This window comes from Corvus kubaryi, unplaced genomic scaffold (genome assembly GCF_017639235.1).
Source record: "Corvus kubaryi isolate FWS band 111438036 unplaced genomic scaffold, C.kubaryi_AGA036_p1.0 37272, whole genome shotgun sequence".
In the NCBI taxonomy this organism is placed as follows: Eukaryota; Metazoa; Chordata; class Aves; order Passeriformes; family Corvidae; genus Corvus; species Corvus kubaryi.
The window spans coordinates 2,516,414-2,530,874 of record NW_024581084.1 but is presented as its reverse complement, the minus strand read 5'-3'; the positions used below and the strand labels follow the sequence as shown (position 1 = coordinate 2,530,874).

The window sequence follows — 14,461 nt, the reverse complement described above, 5'->3', positions numbered from 1 at the left end:
GCCCAGCTCTGGCCCCGCTTCCCGCCCAGCTCCGGCCGTGGCCCAGCCGTGGCCCCGCTTCCCGCCCAGCTCCGGCCGTGGCCCAGCTCTGGTCCCGCTCCCGGCCCAGCCCCGGCCCCGGGCTCGCCCTGCGGAGCAGCCGCAGGCGGCGTTGGAGGAAGGGGCGCCGGGCCGTCCATGGGAGCACGGGGCCTCAGCGCGGGGGGAGCGGCTGTTTGTGTTTATTTGTCTGTAAAGCGCTGTGGTTCCCCCACGCTCCCAGCCCGGCTCTCGAGTGTCGCAGGTCGTTTCCTGGCACTAAAACGCAGCCGGGCAGGAGAGGACGTGACATGGCTCCGTTTCCTCACGAATGTCGGTGTTTGTGTCTCTGCCCCGTCCCTGCGGGGCCGGGACCCGGACCCTGCAGTGCCGCGGGTGTCGCTCGGCTGCCGGGGACGGCCCGCCCGGCTCCTGCCGCAGGTGTGCGGCCACCGCGCCGGCTCCCGGCACCGGCCCTGGGCACCAGGACTCGGGTGGGAGGGCTGGGCTGGGGCTGGCCTGTCCTGGGGCTGCACAGTGACCAAAGTCTGCCTGTGTCACCTCTGGTGCCTGTGTGGCTCTGGGCTCTGCTCTGCCCAGGTCATTCCACACTGCTCTCATCCCAAACTCCCCTCCCAGTCTCTCACGTAACCTCCCCCGGGATTCCTGACCAGAGAGTTTTCTTCACTTTGCAGTGACTGTCGGGGGACAGAGAAGTGCATCAGTTGGTGACACATCCTACACACAGTCTCCACACTCAGGTCTTCAGTGTTAACTAGTTCCTCTTTCGCCAGCAAAGTAGTGCTGTTTTTTATGTTAAAAGACTGGTTGAGTCCTTAGTGACACAGAATTTCCGATTTGCAGCTTGTTGTTAGATTTAGAACTCACCTCTGAATTGTGTTTGACAACACGCTAATTCTGCCTCTCTGAACAGAGACAGAATCAAGTACACAACACTGTTACGCTGGGGGAAGTATTTCCCAGTCCTTTAGTTTAAGACTGAATGACCTGGGCCACGAGAAAGGCTTTTGGTTTGTTGATGGGGAGAAGTGGGATCCTAGAAGAACACACTAAATGCAAATCAAGCTGCTGCAGTCCTGACAGGGTCAGTTCTTAGCAAATCCCTCTGCACTCCAGCATGGCAGGGTAACAAACCTGGGGTCTCCGGCTCTGAAACACTGTAGGAAGAACATCCAAAGCAGCTGAGGTTCAAAGCTTTTGCTCTCAGAACTGGGGTAGAGGCTGTGTGGAGGAGCCTGTGAAACCCCTGCAGAAGGCAGAGATCTGCTCTGCTGCCTGACTGGGCCTGGAGCTGCCCTTCCGCAGGTTCTTTAAGGACTGGATAAGACTGAGGATAAAAAGGGAGTTTCCTCTGCCTTCCTGGAAAGGACTCAGCTGAGTGGGAGTGGTCACACTGCCAGCCCAGAAGGCTGTGCCAGCTGAGATGTGCACTGTCCTGTCATTGCTCATCCTGGGCTCCTGGCACTGGCACAGGCACTGCTGCTGTGTTCTGAATGCAGGAGGGACAGGGATGGAGCTGTACCTCAGTGCTGTGGTTCCTTAATTATTCTGCAGCTGGCAGGGACTTGGAGAGGGCGGGAGGCTGTACAGGGAGATTGGTGACATTGCTGGTGGGAGCTGAACAGGGAACAACAAAACAGCTCCCGTGCGTTCATGTCCTGACTGGCTGGGACAGTTTGTTGTTCCCAGGAGCTGGTTCAGAGCTGTGTTTGGATTCAGGATGAGACTCCCGTTGATAACACCCTGATAGCTCAGCTGCAGCTGGGCAGTGCTTACACTAAGCCAAGGACTTCTCAGCCTCCCAGGCTGCCTGGCCAGCGAGGAGCTGGGAGGGGGCAGAGCCAGGACAGCTGCCCCAGTGCCCAGAGGGATGTTCAGAGCACAGGGCATTGTGCTGAATGAAACACTGGGGGGGATTTGGCCGGGGGGTGATGGCCACTGCTCAGGGGCTGGCTGGGCATTGATCAGTGGGTGGTGAGCAACTGCCCTTCACTTGTTTTGGATATTCTCTCATTTTCCTTTCCTTTCCATTCTGTTCCTTTCCTTCTGTGTTTATCTCAACCCACAAGTTTTACCTTTTTTTCTCTCCTCCATCCAGGGGTTTGGAGCTGGATGGTCTAGTGTAAAGTGCCCCTGCCTGTGGCAGGAGTGGAAGGAGATGAGCTTTAATATGCCTTCCAACCCAAACCGTCCTGCAATCCCACTGGGGGGTGAGTTTCCAGTTTAACAATTAATTTCCCTCTGTTGCAGAGAGAAGAGAGGTGCAGGTCCCTCCAGTCCCTGATGCAGGAGCAGAGGTGAAGGGACAAGGCGCTGCTGGGCCTTCTTTCACCACTGAAACAAAGGAGACAGAGGGCGAGTTGCTGATGGACAGAGCAAGAGCTCTGACCAACACCTCAGACACCACACCTGACCCTGCGGGTGGATCTCCCTCCTCTGCTGAGACACGGGAGGAGGAAAGGGGATCCTCCCTGCTGGAGGATGTCACAGCTCCAGGGGACAGCGCAGAGCCCTTGGCTCAGCGCGAGGCCGGCGACTCTGCTGAGGTGGCTCCTCCAGTGATGAAGGTGAGGATCCTACGGGGTGCTGGGGAGCAGCTGTGATTTGTTGCTCTCTTCTGTGAAGTGAGGAGGCTGGGCTGCGTCCCCCACATCCCTTTGGCCACAATGGGGAGCTGCTGCCTGGCTTCCTCCAGGAGCAGCTCGCTGTGTTTGCTGACGCTGTGTTGTGTGTGCAGAGCTGCGGTGCTGGGGGAAAGCACACAATTACACAAGTCAGCTTAGACACTGCAGCGCTGCTCTGTGCTCCTGCTGAGCAAGTCTTGAATATTAAACCTGCACAGTTCTCAAGAGTTATTTGCGTTTCGCTGGTTGGTCTTGTCCCTCCTCTTCCTGATCGTTCTCCGTTAGCCCCATGCAGCAGGAAGATGTCAGGACTTGCTGCAACGGAGGAGGTGACAAAGAGTTTCTCTTTGACAATGAATAAACAGACATTGTGCTCTTTGTTTTTCATTTTTTTAATAGAAAAGGAAGAAGAATAAAGCAAAAAAATACACGTCCATCTCCGGGGAACAGGACTCTCTCCCTCCTCAAAGCACAACACCATCTCAAGCCACAGAGTTGCCTGACACATGTGTTGTTCCTCGAGAAATCCAACCCACCGGCAGTGAGGGAGCAAACCCAGGTGCTGATGGACTTGCTGATGCCAGTGGAGACACACCTGAAGGCGACAGGGATTTGGCCCAGCTGGGGAAGGAAGCTGGCAGCCTGGAAGCACAGAGGCTGAGCCCTGCAGAGCAGAGCAGCACAGCCAGTGGGGCTCCCCCGGTTCCCAGTGCTGCAGCCCCAGAGGACAAGGTTGGGGATGGAAGCACGGAGCACAGAGAAACAGCCAGGGATAATGTGGAACGGGGCAGTCACGCCCCTGGCCAGCTGCCAGAAGCCACAGCACATTCCCAGACCTGGGGCAGCAGCAAGGAACTGCTGCCAGCAGGGCAGGGAGCGAGTCCCTCTAGGCTGCCTCCTGCCAAGGGAGCCCCCCAGAGCAAACCTGAGACCAAGGCCTCCCCTGGGGCCCAGAGCCTGCAGGCTGGGAAGGAGCCCAGGCAGAAAGGGAACAGTTCCACTGGCAAGGTGAGTGTGAGTGAACTCTGGTGAGTGTGCCAAGGGGCCTGGCTTCCCTTTGCCACTGGGACTTGTTCATGCTGTCAGTGAGGCTGAGGAGCATGAGCCCAGGGATACAGGGTGGAACTGGGGAGCACTGTGGGGAGTTTCTTATTTAAGTTCTGCTCTCCTGGGTGTCAGTTCTAGCCCAGTTCTCACTGAGGGGTTGCTCAGTTACCCCCAGGACTGGGAGGTGTCTCCAGCCAGCTGTGTTCTCTGGAGAGCTCTGGGATCCCCTTGGACAAGGGGGTTTTGTGCTTTGCAGGTGCCTGTGCTCTGCTCATACACAGGCCTGGTGAGCTGGAAGTTGCTAGGGGTTCTCTTTCTTTATACCCCATCATCTGTGACCCGGGGCTCACTGACCTGACTGCTTGGCAGCATGTTTGGGTTGGATTCCTCTTCCGTCATGTGCTATTTTCCTTAACCAGCAGCTTCCCTCAGTGAGGGATCAGTATTTCCAGGAGGATGAAGCTGGTGGTGTACCAGGAGGAGATGTTGTACACCTGGGGTCTCCTGTTTCATTGGGCATTGTTTGCCTCCCTGTTGCAGAATGCGAACACAAAAGAGAAAAATAAGACCTCAAGTGAGAAAATGCCTAACGGGAGTGAGAAGACAAGTCTGAGCAAAGGAGCTCAGGCTGCCCAAAAGGAGGGTGCTGTGGCTGCAGCAAACAATCCCAAGAACAAAACGGAACAAAGGAACCAGAAATCTGTGGAAAAGATTAAAGAAAGGTGAGAACAGCCCCGCTGCTCCCCAGCGTTCTTCACTAACAGGAGTTGCTGTGAGGAGGACTCAGACTCCAGACTGAGGTGGGGGGTTGAGGTGCTGGGATTGGGTCAGTACGTACCCTGGACAAGTGGGGAATGGAATTGTCTTGAAACTGAGGTGAAGTGGCTGTGCACAAGGGAGCCAGTGTTCAATGGGAGCTGCAGCACAGGTGATGTCCTGGGTGATGTGGTACACATGGTACTTGAACCTGCTTGAGCATCTGATGAATGAAGAAGAGATTATTCTCTTCTTGCGTTTATGGGCAACGTGCTTCACACACACAACGCTTTAGGTGAATAGTGTGAAGAGCTGTTTTGGTGTTTTGTGTAATGTGTATGAGCTGGAAGGGGTTGGAAGTGTAGCCATTCCAGGTGACTCTGCTGGGCCAGTGCATCTCCTGCTGCCCATTATTCCTTTTTGCACTGGGCTTTGCACTAGGCCTGCTCAAACATCAGTCTGAGTGAGCTGCTGCCAGAGTTTATGGGTCTTGCAGACAGTCAGCTGGTGGCTCAAATCTGATTTGAGATCTACAGTGATTTGTGAAATTAAAAAACCCCAACAGAATCCTTTCTATTTCCCTTCTAATTCTTCCCTGCAGTTCTGTGAGCCGCAATGAGGGTGTTACAGTGTATTTCCATGCAATATTATCCAAAGACTTCAAACTCAACCCCAATATCCATAAAGTGTTCGTCAGAGCTCAGGACATTCCTCCCTACACCAACTGGGAGGACAACATCTGTGAGCTGAACTGCACCCGGTGAGTGTTCCCTGCTCTGAGAACAGGGCCCTGTGGGGCCTCAGTTACTGGCAAGCTGTGGCTCTGTGCCCGCAGGTTGCAGCAGAGGGTTTCACAGTGGAGAAAACTGTTCTAAAACGTTCTTGTGAAAGAATAGTCACCATTCCTGTTAAAAATGGAGCAATGCATGGAAAAGGAAGTCTGTAGATCAGCTAACATGTCCTTTGCCTGCCTCTGCTGTGTCTGTGTTTCCTAGGCATCTGGGAGAACACGGATACCTCATTGAAGGTGCTGTAACTCTCACCAAAGAAATCCTGGATGAATACATTCCTTACAAGTACTGGGTGACCTCTGGGAAGGGGGACTATGAGTTCATATACAAGAAGCCAGAATCCTGTCATCCTGTGAATCGCTGCTTGATGATAAAAAGGAGCTTGCTCAACAATGGAGGTGAGCTCTGCTGGCTGGACCTGCACCTTGGGGTGATCCCTGCTGTCACATGGCCCAGCATTCCTGTCAGACAGCGCTGGCTGAACCTGGGAGCTCAAGGGGCTGGTGGGGGTATTGCTGTGGCAGCTGGAACAGTGAAGGCACCTGATTCCAATGGTTGTGTTCTGCCTGTGTTGCTGTTCCAGAGTGGCACCAGTACGATGACATTGTGTGTGCACATCCTTCCTGGATAAAAGCCCAGACAAGAAAAGTTTGGGAGACATTTATTGGTGATAAAAACAAGGAAGTGGTGGAAGGGAAGAAAATAGCTGCCAGTGTTATGTTAGAAAGTATCTTCAGCATTCTTGGAACCTGGAGTCGTGACAACCTGAGGAACTTCTTCTGCCAGCTGAGACAGTTCCATTCCGTTGCAGTAGCCCAGCTGGTGTTTGATGGCAAGCCAAAGCCATGGGTAGAGTTAAACTTCAGCGCACAGCAGGTAATCCCTTCTGTTTCACAGAGACAGAAATCGCCCCATTACCGAACCCAGACTTTTAATTTTACTGTTGACCTTGCTGGGTTAATTTTGCATTTCCAGTCAAAGTTCAGGTACAGAACCAGTGGGGATCCTTCTGGGGTGACAGCCACCGACTGCCTTGGGGGCTTCAGTCAACCTGTGCACCTTGGTGTGGTTCTGAGACCCCGTGTGGGTCAGCAGCAGAGCTGTGATGGGGTGACTTTGTACTTGAGTGGGTTTCGTGTTTGGATATTGATTTCCTAAGCCTGGCCTTTAAGTTTTGCTGCCAGTTATTCTGTCACCAGCTTTCTCTGCACTCATCTCTTGCTCCAGACCTGCCTGCTTTTTGGGAGAAGCTCCTGATCCTGTTCTAAGCAGTGATGCCAGCAGGGCTTCTGGAATCCAAAATTTATTGCTTGACATAATTAGGAAATGTGGCAGAAAAGCCACATTGTGTTTTTTGGTTGTCAGGGCTGCTCCTTCCTGTCCCGTGGCCTCCCTGAAACTGGCAGAAGAAAATGGCTTCAGAAGAGAGAGACTAATGCTGTGGTTGGTTTGTTTCTTCCCTCCTTTATCCCAGGTGCACGATTTGCTGATAAAATACATGAAGAAAATATCTCGTCCTTTCTTTGTGCCAGAAGCACCTCCGGAGGACAGAGTCATCAAAAGCAAACTGGCTCTGGGGCTCACTGTTCTCGTGGTAGTTGAGGAGCTTTCACTTCCAGCACCTAAAGGTGACCTGGCTGAGCTGTGCAGCCTCCTGTGCTTGGATCAGGTGTCACAACAAGATGTAGAGAATGAGATTCATCACATCAAACAGGCTTTTGCAGAAGTTGCCAAGTAAGTGCTCCATGTACCTTCTGACTGACGGGGCTGCTGTTGCTCCAGTGTAGCACCTTTTGATGAAACAGCAGGAGTCCAGCTCTCTACTGCCAAAGAACCAGAGAAAAAGTTACCTTTTAAGGTATCTTTGGAGGTCTCAGTTCCAGCCTCCTGCTTGAAGCAGGGTTGACATCCCAGGCAAGGTTGCAGTGCGGTTCTGAAAAACTCCAGGGAGTTTTGCCCAGCCTCTCTGGGGCCCTTTCACAGTCACACAACTTTCTTGTTATTTTTCTTTTGTGCAAACAGATTTCCCTTATTGCAGCTTGTCATGCTTGCCAGAGCCATAGATTGAGTTAAAACTGTTGGTTTTTCTTTATGTATAATCTAATTTGTTATCCTTTTCTGTCAGGCAGTTTCTGGCTTCTTTCCTCTTTGCTGTTGATACTCACAAACTCCAGGGATCAGGATCGTTGTGTATTTACTCCTTTAGCTTTAAATGCCACATTTGGATTCTTTTCCACACTTTTGTTTGGTTTCCCCTGGAGTGCCTGCTTACCAGACTGTAACCTGACTGCTTACCTGGCACTGGGTTTGGAGTTCTTCACTCGCACAGCTGCAGCCGTTACTTTTCCTTTTGGAGCCCTTTGCAGTATTTCAGCCCAACCAAGAAGGCCCAGAATTGTCCCCGGAATGCCTGGCTCTCTGTGGGTGTCACAGGGCTGGGGGCCTCATGGGAAGACTGTAAATAAAGGTTTGGGTCTTCCCAGTTCTCCAGCAGCAGGGTCTCTTCAGAGAGATTCAGGAACATTGCAGCTCTGGGCCTTAAACCTGGACAGGTACACTCTGCAGTGAAGAGTAGACAGAGCTAAAATAATGACCAGAAGTTCACTGAAGGTACATAAGGAAATTGAGATGCAGCCTCCCCTACCCCTAGGGCATTCTCAAGGCCTGGGTAAAGCTGTTCTTGCACTCAGTGTGTTTGTTTTGGTTTTTTTTATTTAGCTTGAAGGTCGAGCTGACAAACTTGTGCCGGAGGTGCATTGAAGGTGATGTAAACGAGTGGGTGTGGATCCTTCCCCTTCTGCATTCCTTTGCTGCTCCTCTGCAGCAGGAGCATGAGCTGGTGGAAGAAGATGTCTGGGCAGGGCTGGAAGGGCTTCCATTTACTGACACCAGGAGGAAGCGAGATGCGTGAGTTTTCCAGAGCTCCAGTTACACCCAGTGCCTTGCTGCTGTAGCTGGGGGTGATCACCTTACTTCATCTCCTTTTTTTTTGGTTTTTTCCTCTCTCATTTTTGAGGACCATGAAATGTAGCACGCTGAGGGAGGATGTTTGGGGTATTTGGGCAGAGCCGCACTGGTGGCTCAGAGGTCACTGGGTGTAGCCCAGCTGGGCACTGTGTTACCCCTCAAACACAGCCCCTGGTTCTGCCAGCCAGGGAGCAGGCAGGAGTTAAAGCTGCTCGTGTTGTGTAGAGTCTGAGTAAGGTCTGGAGTTTATTTTCCTTGAGTGCTTGTGCTCAGTGGTTTGGCTCTGCTCTGCCATCCCTGGCCTTGGGGACCCCCACTGATCCTGAGCTGCGGTGACAAAAGCACGGGAGTGAGGAGGAGACTCCTCTGTGGCCTTTTGTTCCTTGGAATCCTGAAGATTTTGTTTTGTCTCCCCTCCAGAGCGACCCTGCTGGAACGAATGAGAGAAAAGAAGTACTTGATGGAATTTGATGTGACTCTGGTCAAGTCCTGGCTCTGTGTGCTGCCCCTGCAGAGCCTGGCTGAGTTCATAAAAGACTTCTCCAGTGATTTGTTAGTTACTCTTCAAGGTGTCTCGTACAGATTAGAAAACGTTGACTTCTCGTGGAGTACCTGTAAGGTTTGTCTTCTGGCAGCTTTACCCAGCTCTGGGATAAAGGCTCAAACTGGGCTCCTGGGTGTCTTTTGGCAGAACTGACCATCACTGAGGGGGTTGGGGCTGCCAGCATGTCACAGCACAAAGAGCTTCAAGCTTAGCTAAAAGCAAAAATAACTGCTAATCAGAAACCAGTCTGTAAAGCTTTTCCCACAGTTTAATATTTTTGTCTTTCCACTCTCAGGTGGTAGAGAAGCTTCTAAACACAGTGCTGTGTGCCTTGGATGAGCCCCCAGCCAGGTAAGGGCAGTGCACCTTAGTGAGAGCATTGTCTGCATCTGCACCAGGCCTGGGGTCGTGCTTGTGTGCCTTGATATCTCTGTGAAGAAAAGAATCCTGGATTTCTATCCCATTTTTTAAATCCATCTGAGGGAGGGAGCTGCTGCATTGTGTTGAATTTCGTGGGGTTTTTACTTTGTTCTTAATTTTTTATTTTTCCTTGGAGTAAAAAATTAATTCTCCCTCGGTGTTGCTGCCCTGCAGAGCTCTGGGAGCCCGTTCTTGGCAGTGCTGCTTGTCCTGCTGCCTCAGCCTGCACGAGAGGCTCTGCAAGGCTGTCAAGAACGTGGACTTTTTCCTGATCCCTGCCACCACTGCCACCCTGATTGCCAAGGTTGCCCAACTTCGGCCCCCAGCAGTGAGTACCAAGGAATTCTTGGCTTGATATGAGCAAGATACCCAGAAATATCAAAAGTGGGGTACAACAGACTGGGTTTAGATCAGATCCAGTCTCAACTTGAGGAACTTCACACTCTTAAGCAAGGTTGTGGTACTTTCAAAGAGTTGTGGAATCACCTCATGAGTTTGGTTCGTATTGAAAATAAGGTCAGATGTCCAGGTTTGCTGTGATAAGCTTTGTTTTATGTCTGGTTTTGTTTCCCCTTAAACATTTGTTGTTTTTACTTCCTGAACAAGCTTAAGCACAAACTGCCTGTAAGCACTGCACCCTCCCAGCCTCTCTCTGCTTATTCAAGCAGTACTGGGGTATTTGTGTGTTCTGGATGCAGGTGGGCTTTCTTTTTAGAAATACTGATTTAAATCAGTTGTCTGTTGCTCTCCTGCTTGAACTGTGTTTATGTTTTTTGTCTTCTCTGTGTGGGGCAGGCTCCAGGGAATGCTGTGCAGGATGTTCCAGTGGCAGAATTGCTCAGTGGAGCTCTGAGGGACGCTCGAACCTGGTTCAGAAATGCTTTAAAACAGAAGTTACTGAAGGAGTACCTGGAGCACGTGACCTTCTCTGTGCATTGTGAACTTTGGGTTTGTCATCTTCTAGTAATGTGAATAAAAAGGGGTTTTACTGTCGCTTAAGCAGGCTCTTGGGTCTACTGACACTTTACTGGGCTCTGTAGCTGTGGCTGGGTAAGGAGTGGGATGGGGATGGGCAGTGTTTGAAACACTCCAGGGCTGAGAAGCAAAGGGCTGGAATTGGTGCTGCTCAGCTCACCTCAGTCCTGCTTTTCCTTGGCTGTTCCTAAAGGCATTTCTGGGGTGAGGAGCTGCCCCTAGTTGGTGTTGTCTTGCTCCCAGCATGTCCCACTGGTTGTCCTCAGGCCTTCCAGCAGGCAAAGCTCAGAGCAGCCCCTGCCAGCCTGAGCTGCTGCTCCCAGCCCTCCCTGGGACAGCTCCCAGCACCAGGGTGGAAGTGGCTCATCCAAACGTCTCCTTCAGTAGCTGAGACATTTACACACTGCTTGGGCTTAAAAGCTGCTTTTTTCAGCCCTGGGAATGTTCCTTTTCCTCGGGATGGAAACATCTGGAAGGACTGCAGACTGTCTGAGGCGTGTGGGGCATCTCTTCTACATTGTTCTTTTCGTTTCCTTCTCTATTAAATCTCAGCACTCATTGGTTTGGGTTTGTTTGCTTCTCCCCTGCAGGCCTGGAATAAGTTTGTGACTATCAGCTTTCCAGACAAGCAGTTCACCCAGACGTGGAGGAGCACTCTACTTGCAGATCTGAAGAGAAGAATCCAGCAGGTAGAGGAGACCCCAGGCAGTCCTGGCTGGTGGTTCAGAGCAGATGGAGTGGCTTGTGCTGTCCTTGGAGAAGGAGCACATGGAAACACGGTGGCTTTGGTCCTAACAATTGCCATTGCTGTTATAAACCAGGTTCTGGAGGCTCAAAAATTGGCCATGACAGTGTCCCACACCGTCATTGTGTCAGTGGCCTGGCTGCAGGTCCTGGTGCTTCAGAGGAAATGGCACGTTCTGAGCAATTGTCACCTTTGTAGTTTTAAGAACCAGCAAGTGCAAAGTAAGCACCCAAGGGCTCAGAGAAGCCAAGGTGGTGCTTCTCTTTTCATTCATTGTGCAGAAATGGTGCTGTTCAGGCTCCCAAATGCATACCCACATGTGCAAGTCCCTTCCAAACTGACCCTGTATGTCTCCTCATCTCCTTTCTACAGCAGTTACAAATTTAATTAAGCCATCGATTTTCATGGTGAAATCAGGAAACAAATATTTTCTGCTGTAAGCTTGGCTTGGAGAGGTAGATATTAAGTAATCACACACACTTTAAATGGAAATCATTAAAATATTTTTTAAGCATTTATTTGTTTCATCTCCCAGACCCTCAGAAATGGGCTGATGCTCAGGTTCCTTTTATTTTCTTGATAGCAGCACTCCCTGATGCTGTCAGGAGAAAGACTTTGGAAACTGAGTTGATAAGAAATCTCCCTTTTGCCCTTTAGGAGCCTCCAGTGAACCAAATCTTGGTGTACTGTTGTCAGCACTCCCAAATCGCACAGGTGGACTCTTCCATCAGCCGGTGCTTCCAGAACTGTGCCATAGAGGCTGTCACTGCAGCTTGCCAGGTATTGTGTTTGCCCTGCTGGGGGAGGGAGGAGAAGGAGAAGTGGAATTTCTGTTGCATAGCACAGGGATGTGCCTTGTGGTGGAAGGGGCGTTGGATGTTGCTTGAGTTGCTGTGGATTGTTTGTTATACCAACAACAAAAACTATCAACAAGAAATCAGAAAATGAGGTCCATGAGGAATATTTGTAACGTGTTTCCACCATGACCTCTGGTGTCAGTTGTGTCATAGGGCTTTTTTGGAACACATCTCAGCACTGGAGGTGACTCCTTGACGTCAGTGCCAGTTTTGAGACACAGACACAGTGGGATCTAAAAGCCTGACACATCCCTGCCCTCTCTGTGTGCCCTGGCAGATGCAGAACAATCTCCTGGAGATGATTTCTGCCTACAACATGGGCCAGTTCAGCCAGCTCGTGTCAGCCGTCATTGTGAAGTCGTGGCCCATCAGGGGTGGGCAGTCTGAGGGGGATTTTGATCAGGTTCTGCACCACCTGCTCACGTGGCCTGACGTCAAACGTATCTTCAGCTTTAATGGTAGGTGTGCAGTTGGGTTTTAGGAGGCCCTGAGAAGCTTTTCTCTGCCTTACTGCTGTCACTGTGCAGAGCAGCAAACAGAGAAATTGTCCTGCTCTTGTTTTAGTCCTCATCTCAATGCTTGGAGTATTCAGCTTGGGTTTGGAGAGGGAAGGCCAAGAAAGAGGGAGCCACTATTCCTCTTGGGCTAATCTGCTGCAGCTTCCTCAGGATCTGTAGACCATAACTTTTTTCTCTGGGAAGTTCTCACAAGTTATTGCCACACAAAAATGCCAGAGAGTTGGCCATGTGAATGGATCCAAATGGCTTTTGTTTGCTCCACAGGGTTTGGGTCTGGGCTTTCCATGGAAAGTTTCCAAATTCCTGTCCTGAGATCCTGGTTTTGTTCAGAAAGACGTGAGGGGTTGGAGGGTGGTGTGGTGAGCCCACAGGCTCTTGGATAGGGATCCAGTAGGAAATGGAAGGACTCTGTGCCAGTTCCTGATTTCTGCCTGTTTTTGGGAAACAGGGCTGATCTCGGTTTGACATGCTTTGTTTCTGGAACAGGAACAAACAGAAACCTCCTAGACAAACTGACAGATGAAGCAAAGGATGTCATGGCCATAGCAGACTCTGTGCTTACGAGTGTCACCGATGACATCCACAAAGGCTACATCCTTGTGAAACATCTGGAAGAGGTTTTCCAGCATAAGAAGCAGTTCATCTGCATTTGGGACACAAGTAAGAGATGAGTTCAAAAGGGGCATGGTTGGCTTAGAGCATCATTGTAGTGATGCTGGCCTGCTCTGCTGGTGCTGCAGGGATTAGGAATGCTCAGGAGATGCTCCAGGAGTTTGCAGTGCTGCCCCTTAGCCTGGGCAGGGAGCTCCCAGCTCCAGTTTGTGTTGTCGCTGTGGGGTTCGTGACTCTGCAATTCCCAACCTGAGTTGGGGTGCAGGGGGTGGGAAGTGTCTGCTCTGTGCCTACAGGTGAGTTTTCTTTCAGAGCACCACCAGCGGCTGGGTGAGGAAAAGGTACTGCTCCAGAGAAGCCTGGAAGAGCTGCTGGAGTTGAGGCACGAAGAAGTCATGCTGCTCAGAAGAGAGAAAAAAGCAATAGGAACCTTCTTGAGCATGTGCAGGAAGGTGCAGAAGTCTGTGAAAGGTAGAGTCCTGGGGGAGCAGTCTGAAAGTGGCAGCTCCAGAAAACAGCATTTTCCTTGAAAATCTCTTGGCTTTGGAACAGGTTTGATTCTAAGCCCCACAGTGAGGGTGAGGAGGGGTGGGAGAAGTAAACCTAGAGCACTGGGGGGGATCAAGTGAGTGCTTGTGCATCAAATGACACTCACAGGGGTCCACCTGCCTGATAGGATTTTGGTGTGGCTTGGGGGATGGGATGAAGTGATCTGGGGCTAGGCTGTACCACCTGATCTCCCTCTGACCTGTCTCTGTTTTACAGTGGATGTAGGTGAAGTGGAATTTCAACACTTGGAAGATCTTGGCTCAAAAAGACTGAATCAAGTTGTGAGTGTGGGAAAGAAACCCCTGCAGACCTTCTACAGCCTGAGGCCAGAGCTGAAAGAATTTGTCCACAAAATCCACTCTTTTAAGGACAGCGTGGTCTTCCAGCAGTTCTGGGAAGAAGCAGCACAGAAGGCAGGAGAGGAGTATGTGTGTGACTCTCCGGAGGAGGAGGAGGAAGAGGAGGAGGAGGAGGAGGAGGAGGAGGAGAATGTTCCTGAGTTGGACCTTGATGATGTTTTGAGCAGCGTGATCCGCCCTTGCTTTGACAACTATACAATGCTGTATGACGATCTCAGATCAGGAAGTCTCACACTTTCTGCAGTTGATAGGATTTTCCGTGAATTCACAAATCATCCTAAAGATCTCAGAGCGGAGCTGAACACCATCTGTGGGCTTTGGCCTGAAGAAGACAGAGACTGGGTTGACCAGCGAGTCCAGCAGATCCAGCAGTACCATGAAATGCATTTAACCTTTGATGCTGCCAAGATCATTGCCCATGTCAAGGAGAGTTTAGGCCTCTCCGGTGACTTCAGTATCCTGGAAAACTTGTTGCATATAGTAAGTATCTCTGACTTTGGCTCTGTACTGTCAGGGTGGTGGCTAAATTTGAATCTTCCCACAAGTCTATCCCAGTCTGTCAAGAGCCGTTCCTTGTCCCAAAATGCTTATTTGAGGTAAAAATCAGGTGTTCAAAGTGCTTTTGTGTCGTCATTCCTTGAAGAGAGATGAGGATACT

General features: G+C 51.0%; 1 protein-coding gene and 1 long non-coding RNA gene across 4 annotated transcripts in view; one reads left to right on the top strand and one right to left on the bottom strand.

The window, feature by feature from the left end:
• RNF213 (ring finger protein 213) overlaps window positions 1-14,461 on the top strand; it is a 46,668-nt gene that overhangs the window by 1,373 nt on the left and 30,834 nt on the right. For all 3 annotated transcript variants that reach the window (XM_042025562.1, XM_042025561.1, XM_042025563.1), the window contains exons 2-19: window positions 2,290-2,606; window positions 3,063-3,671; window positions 4,251-4,432; window positions 5,068-5,226; window positions 5,462-5,655; window positions 5,841-6,133; window positions 6,732-6,991; window positions 7,976-8,164; window positions 8,645-8,843; window positions 9,064-9,119; window positions 9,363-9,516; window positions 9,984-10,136; window positions 10,754-10,852; window positions 11,566-11,688; window positions 12,043-12,223; window positions 12,770-12,943; window positions 13,208-13,366; window positions 13,661-14,283. In XM_042025562.1, coding sequence (XP_041881496.1) covers window positions 2,406-2,606; window positions 3,063-3,671; window positions 4,251-4,432; window positions 5,068-5,226; window positions 5,462-5,655; window positions 5,841-6,133; window positions 6,732-6,991; window positions 7,976-8,164; window positions 8,645-8,843; window positions 9,064-9,119; window positions 9,363-9,516; window positions 9,984-10,136; window positions 10,754-10,852; window positions 11,566-11,688; window positions 12,043-12,223; window positions 12,770-12,943; window positions 13,208-13,366; window positions 13,661-14,283 — 4,008 coding nt within the window. In that variant the 5' untranslated portion in view covers window positions 2,290-2,405. The remainder of the gene's footprint in view (window positions 1-2,289; window positions 2,607-3,062; window positions 3,672-4,250; window positions 4,433-5,067; window positions 5,227-5,461; window positions 5,656-5,840; window positions 6,134-6,731; window positions 6,992-7,975; window positions 8,165-8,644; window positions 8,844-9,063; window positions 9,120-9,362; window positions 9,517-9,983; window positions 10,137-10,753; window positions 10,853-11,565; window positions 11,689-12,042; window positions 12,224-12,769; window positions 12,944-13,207; window positions 13,367-13,660; window positions 14,284-14,461) is intronic.
• On the bottom strand, window positions 3,813-5,072 carry LOC121663408. The gene is made up of 2 exons (XR_006015626.1): window positions 4,549-5,072; window positions 3,813-4,241 (listed from the first exon to the last, which is right to left on the bottom strand). It is a non-coding gene; the product is annotated as an uncharacterized LOC121663408 (long non-coding RNA).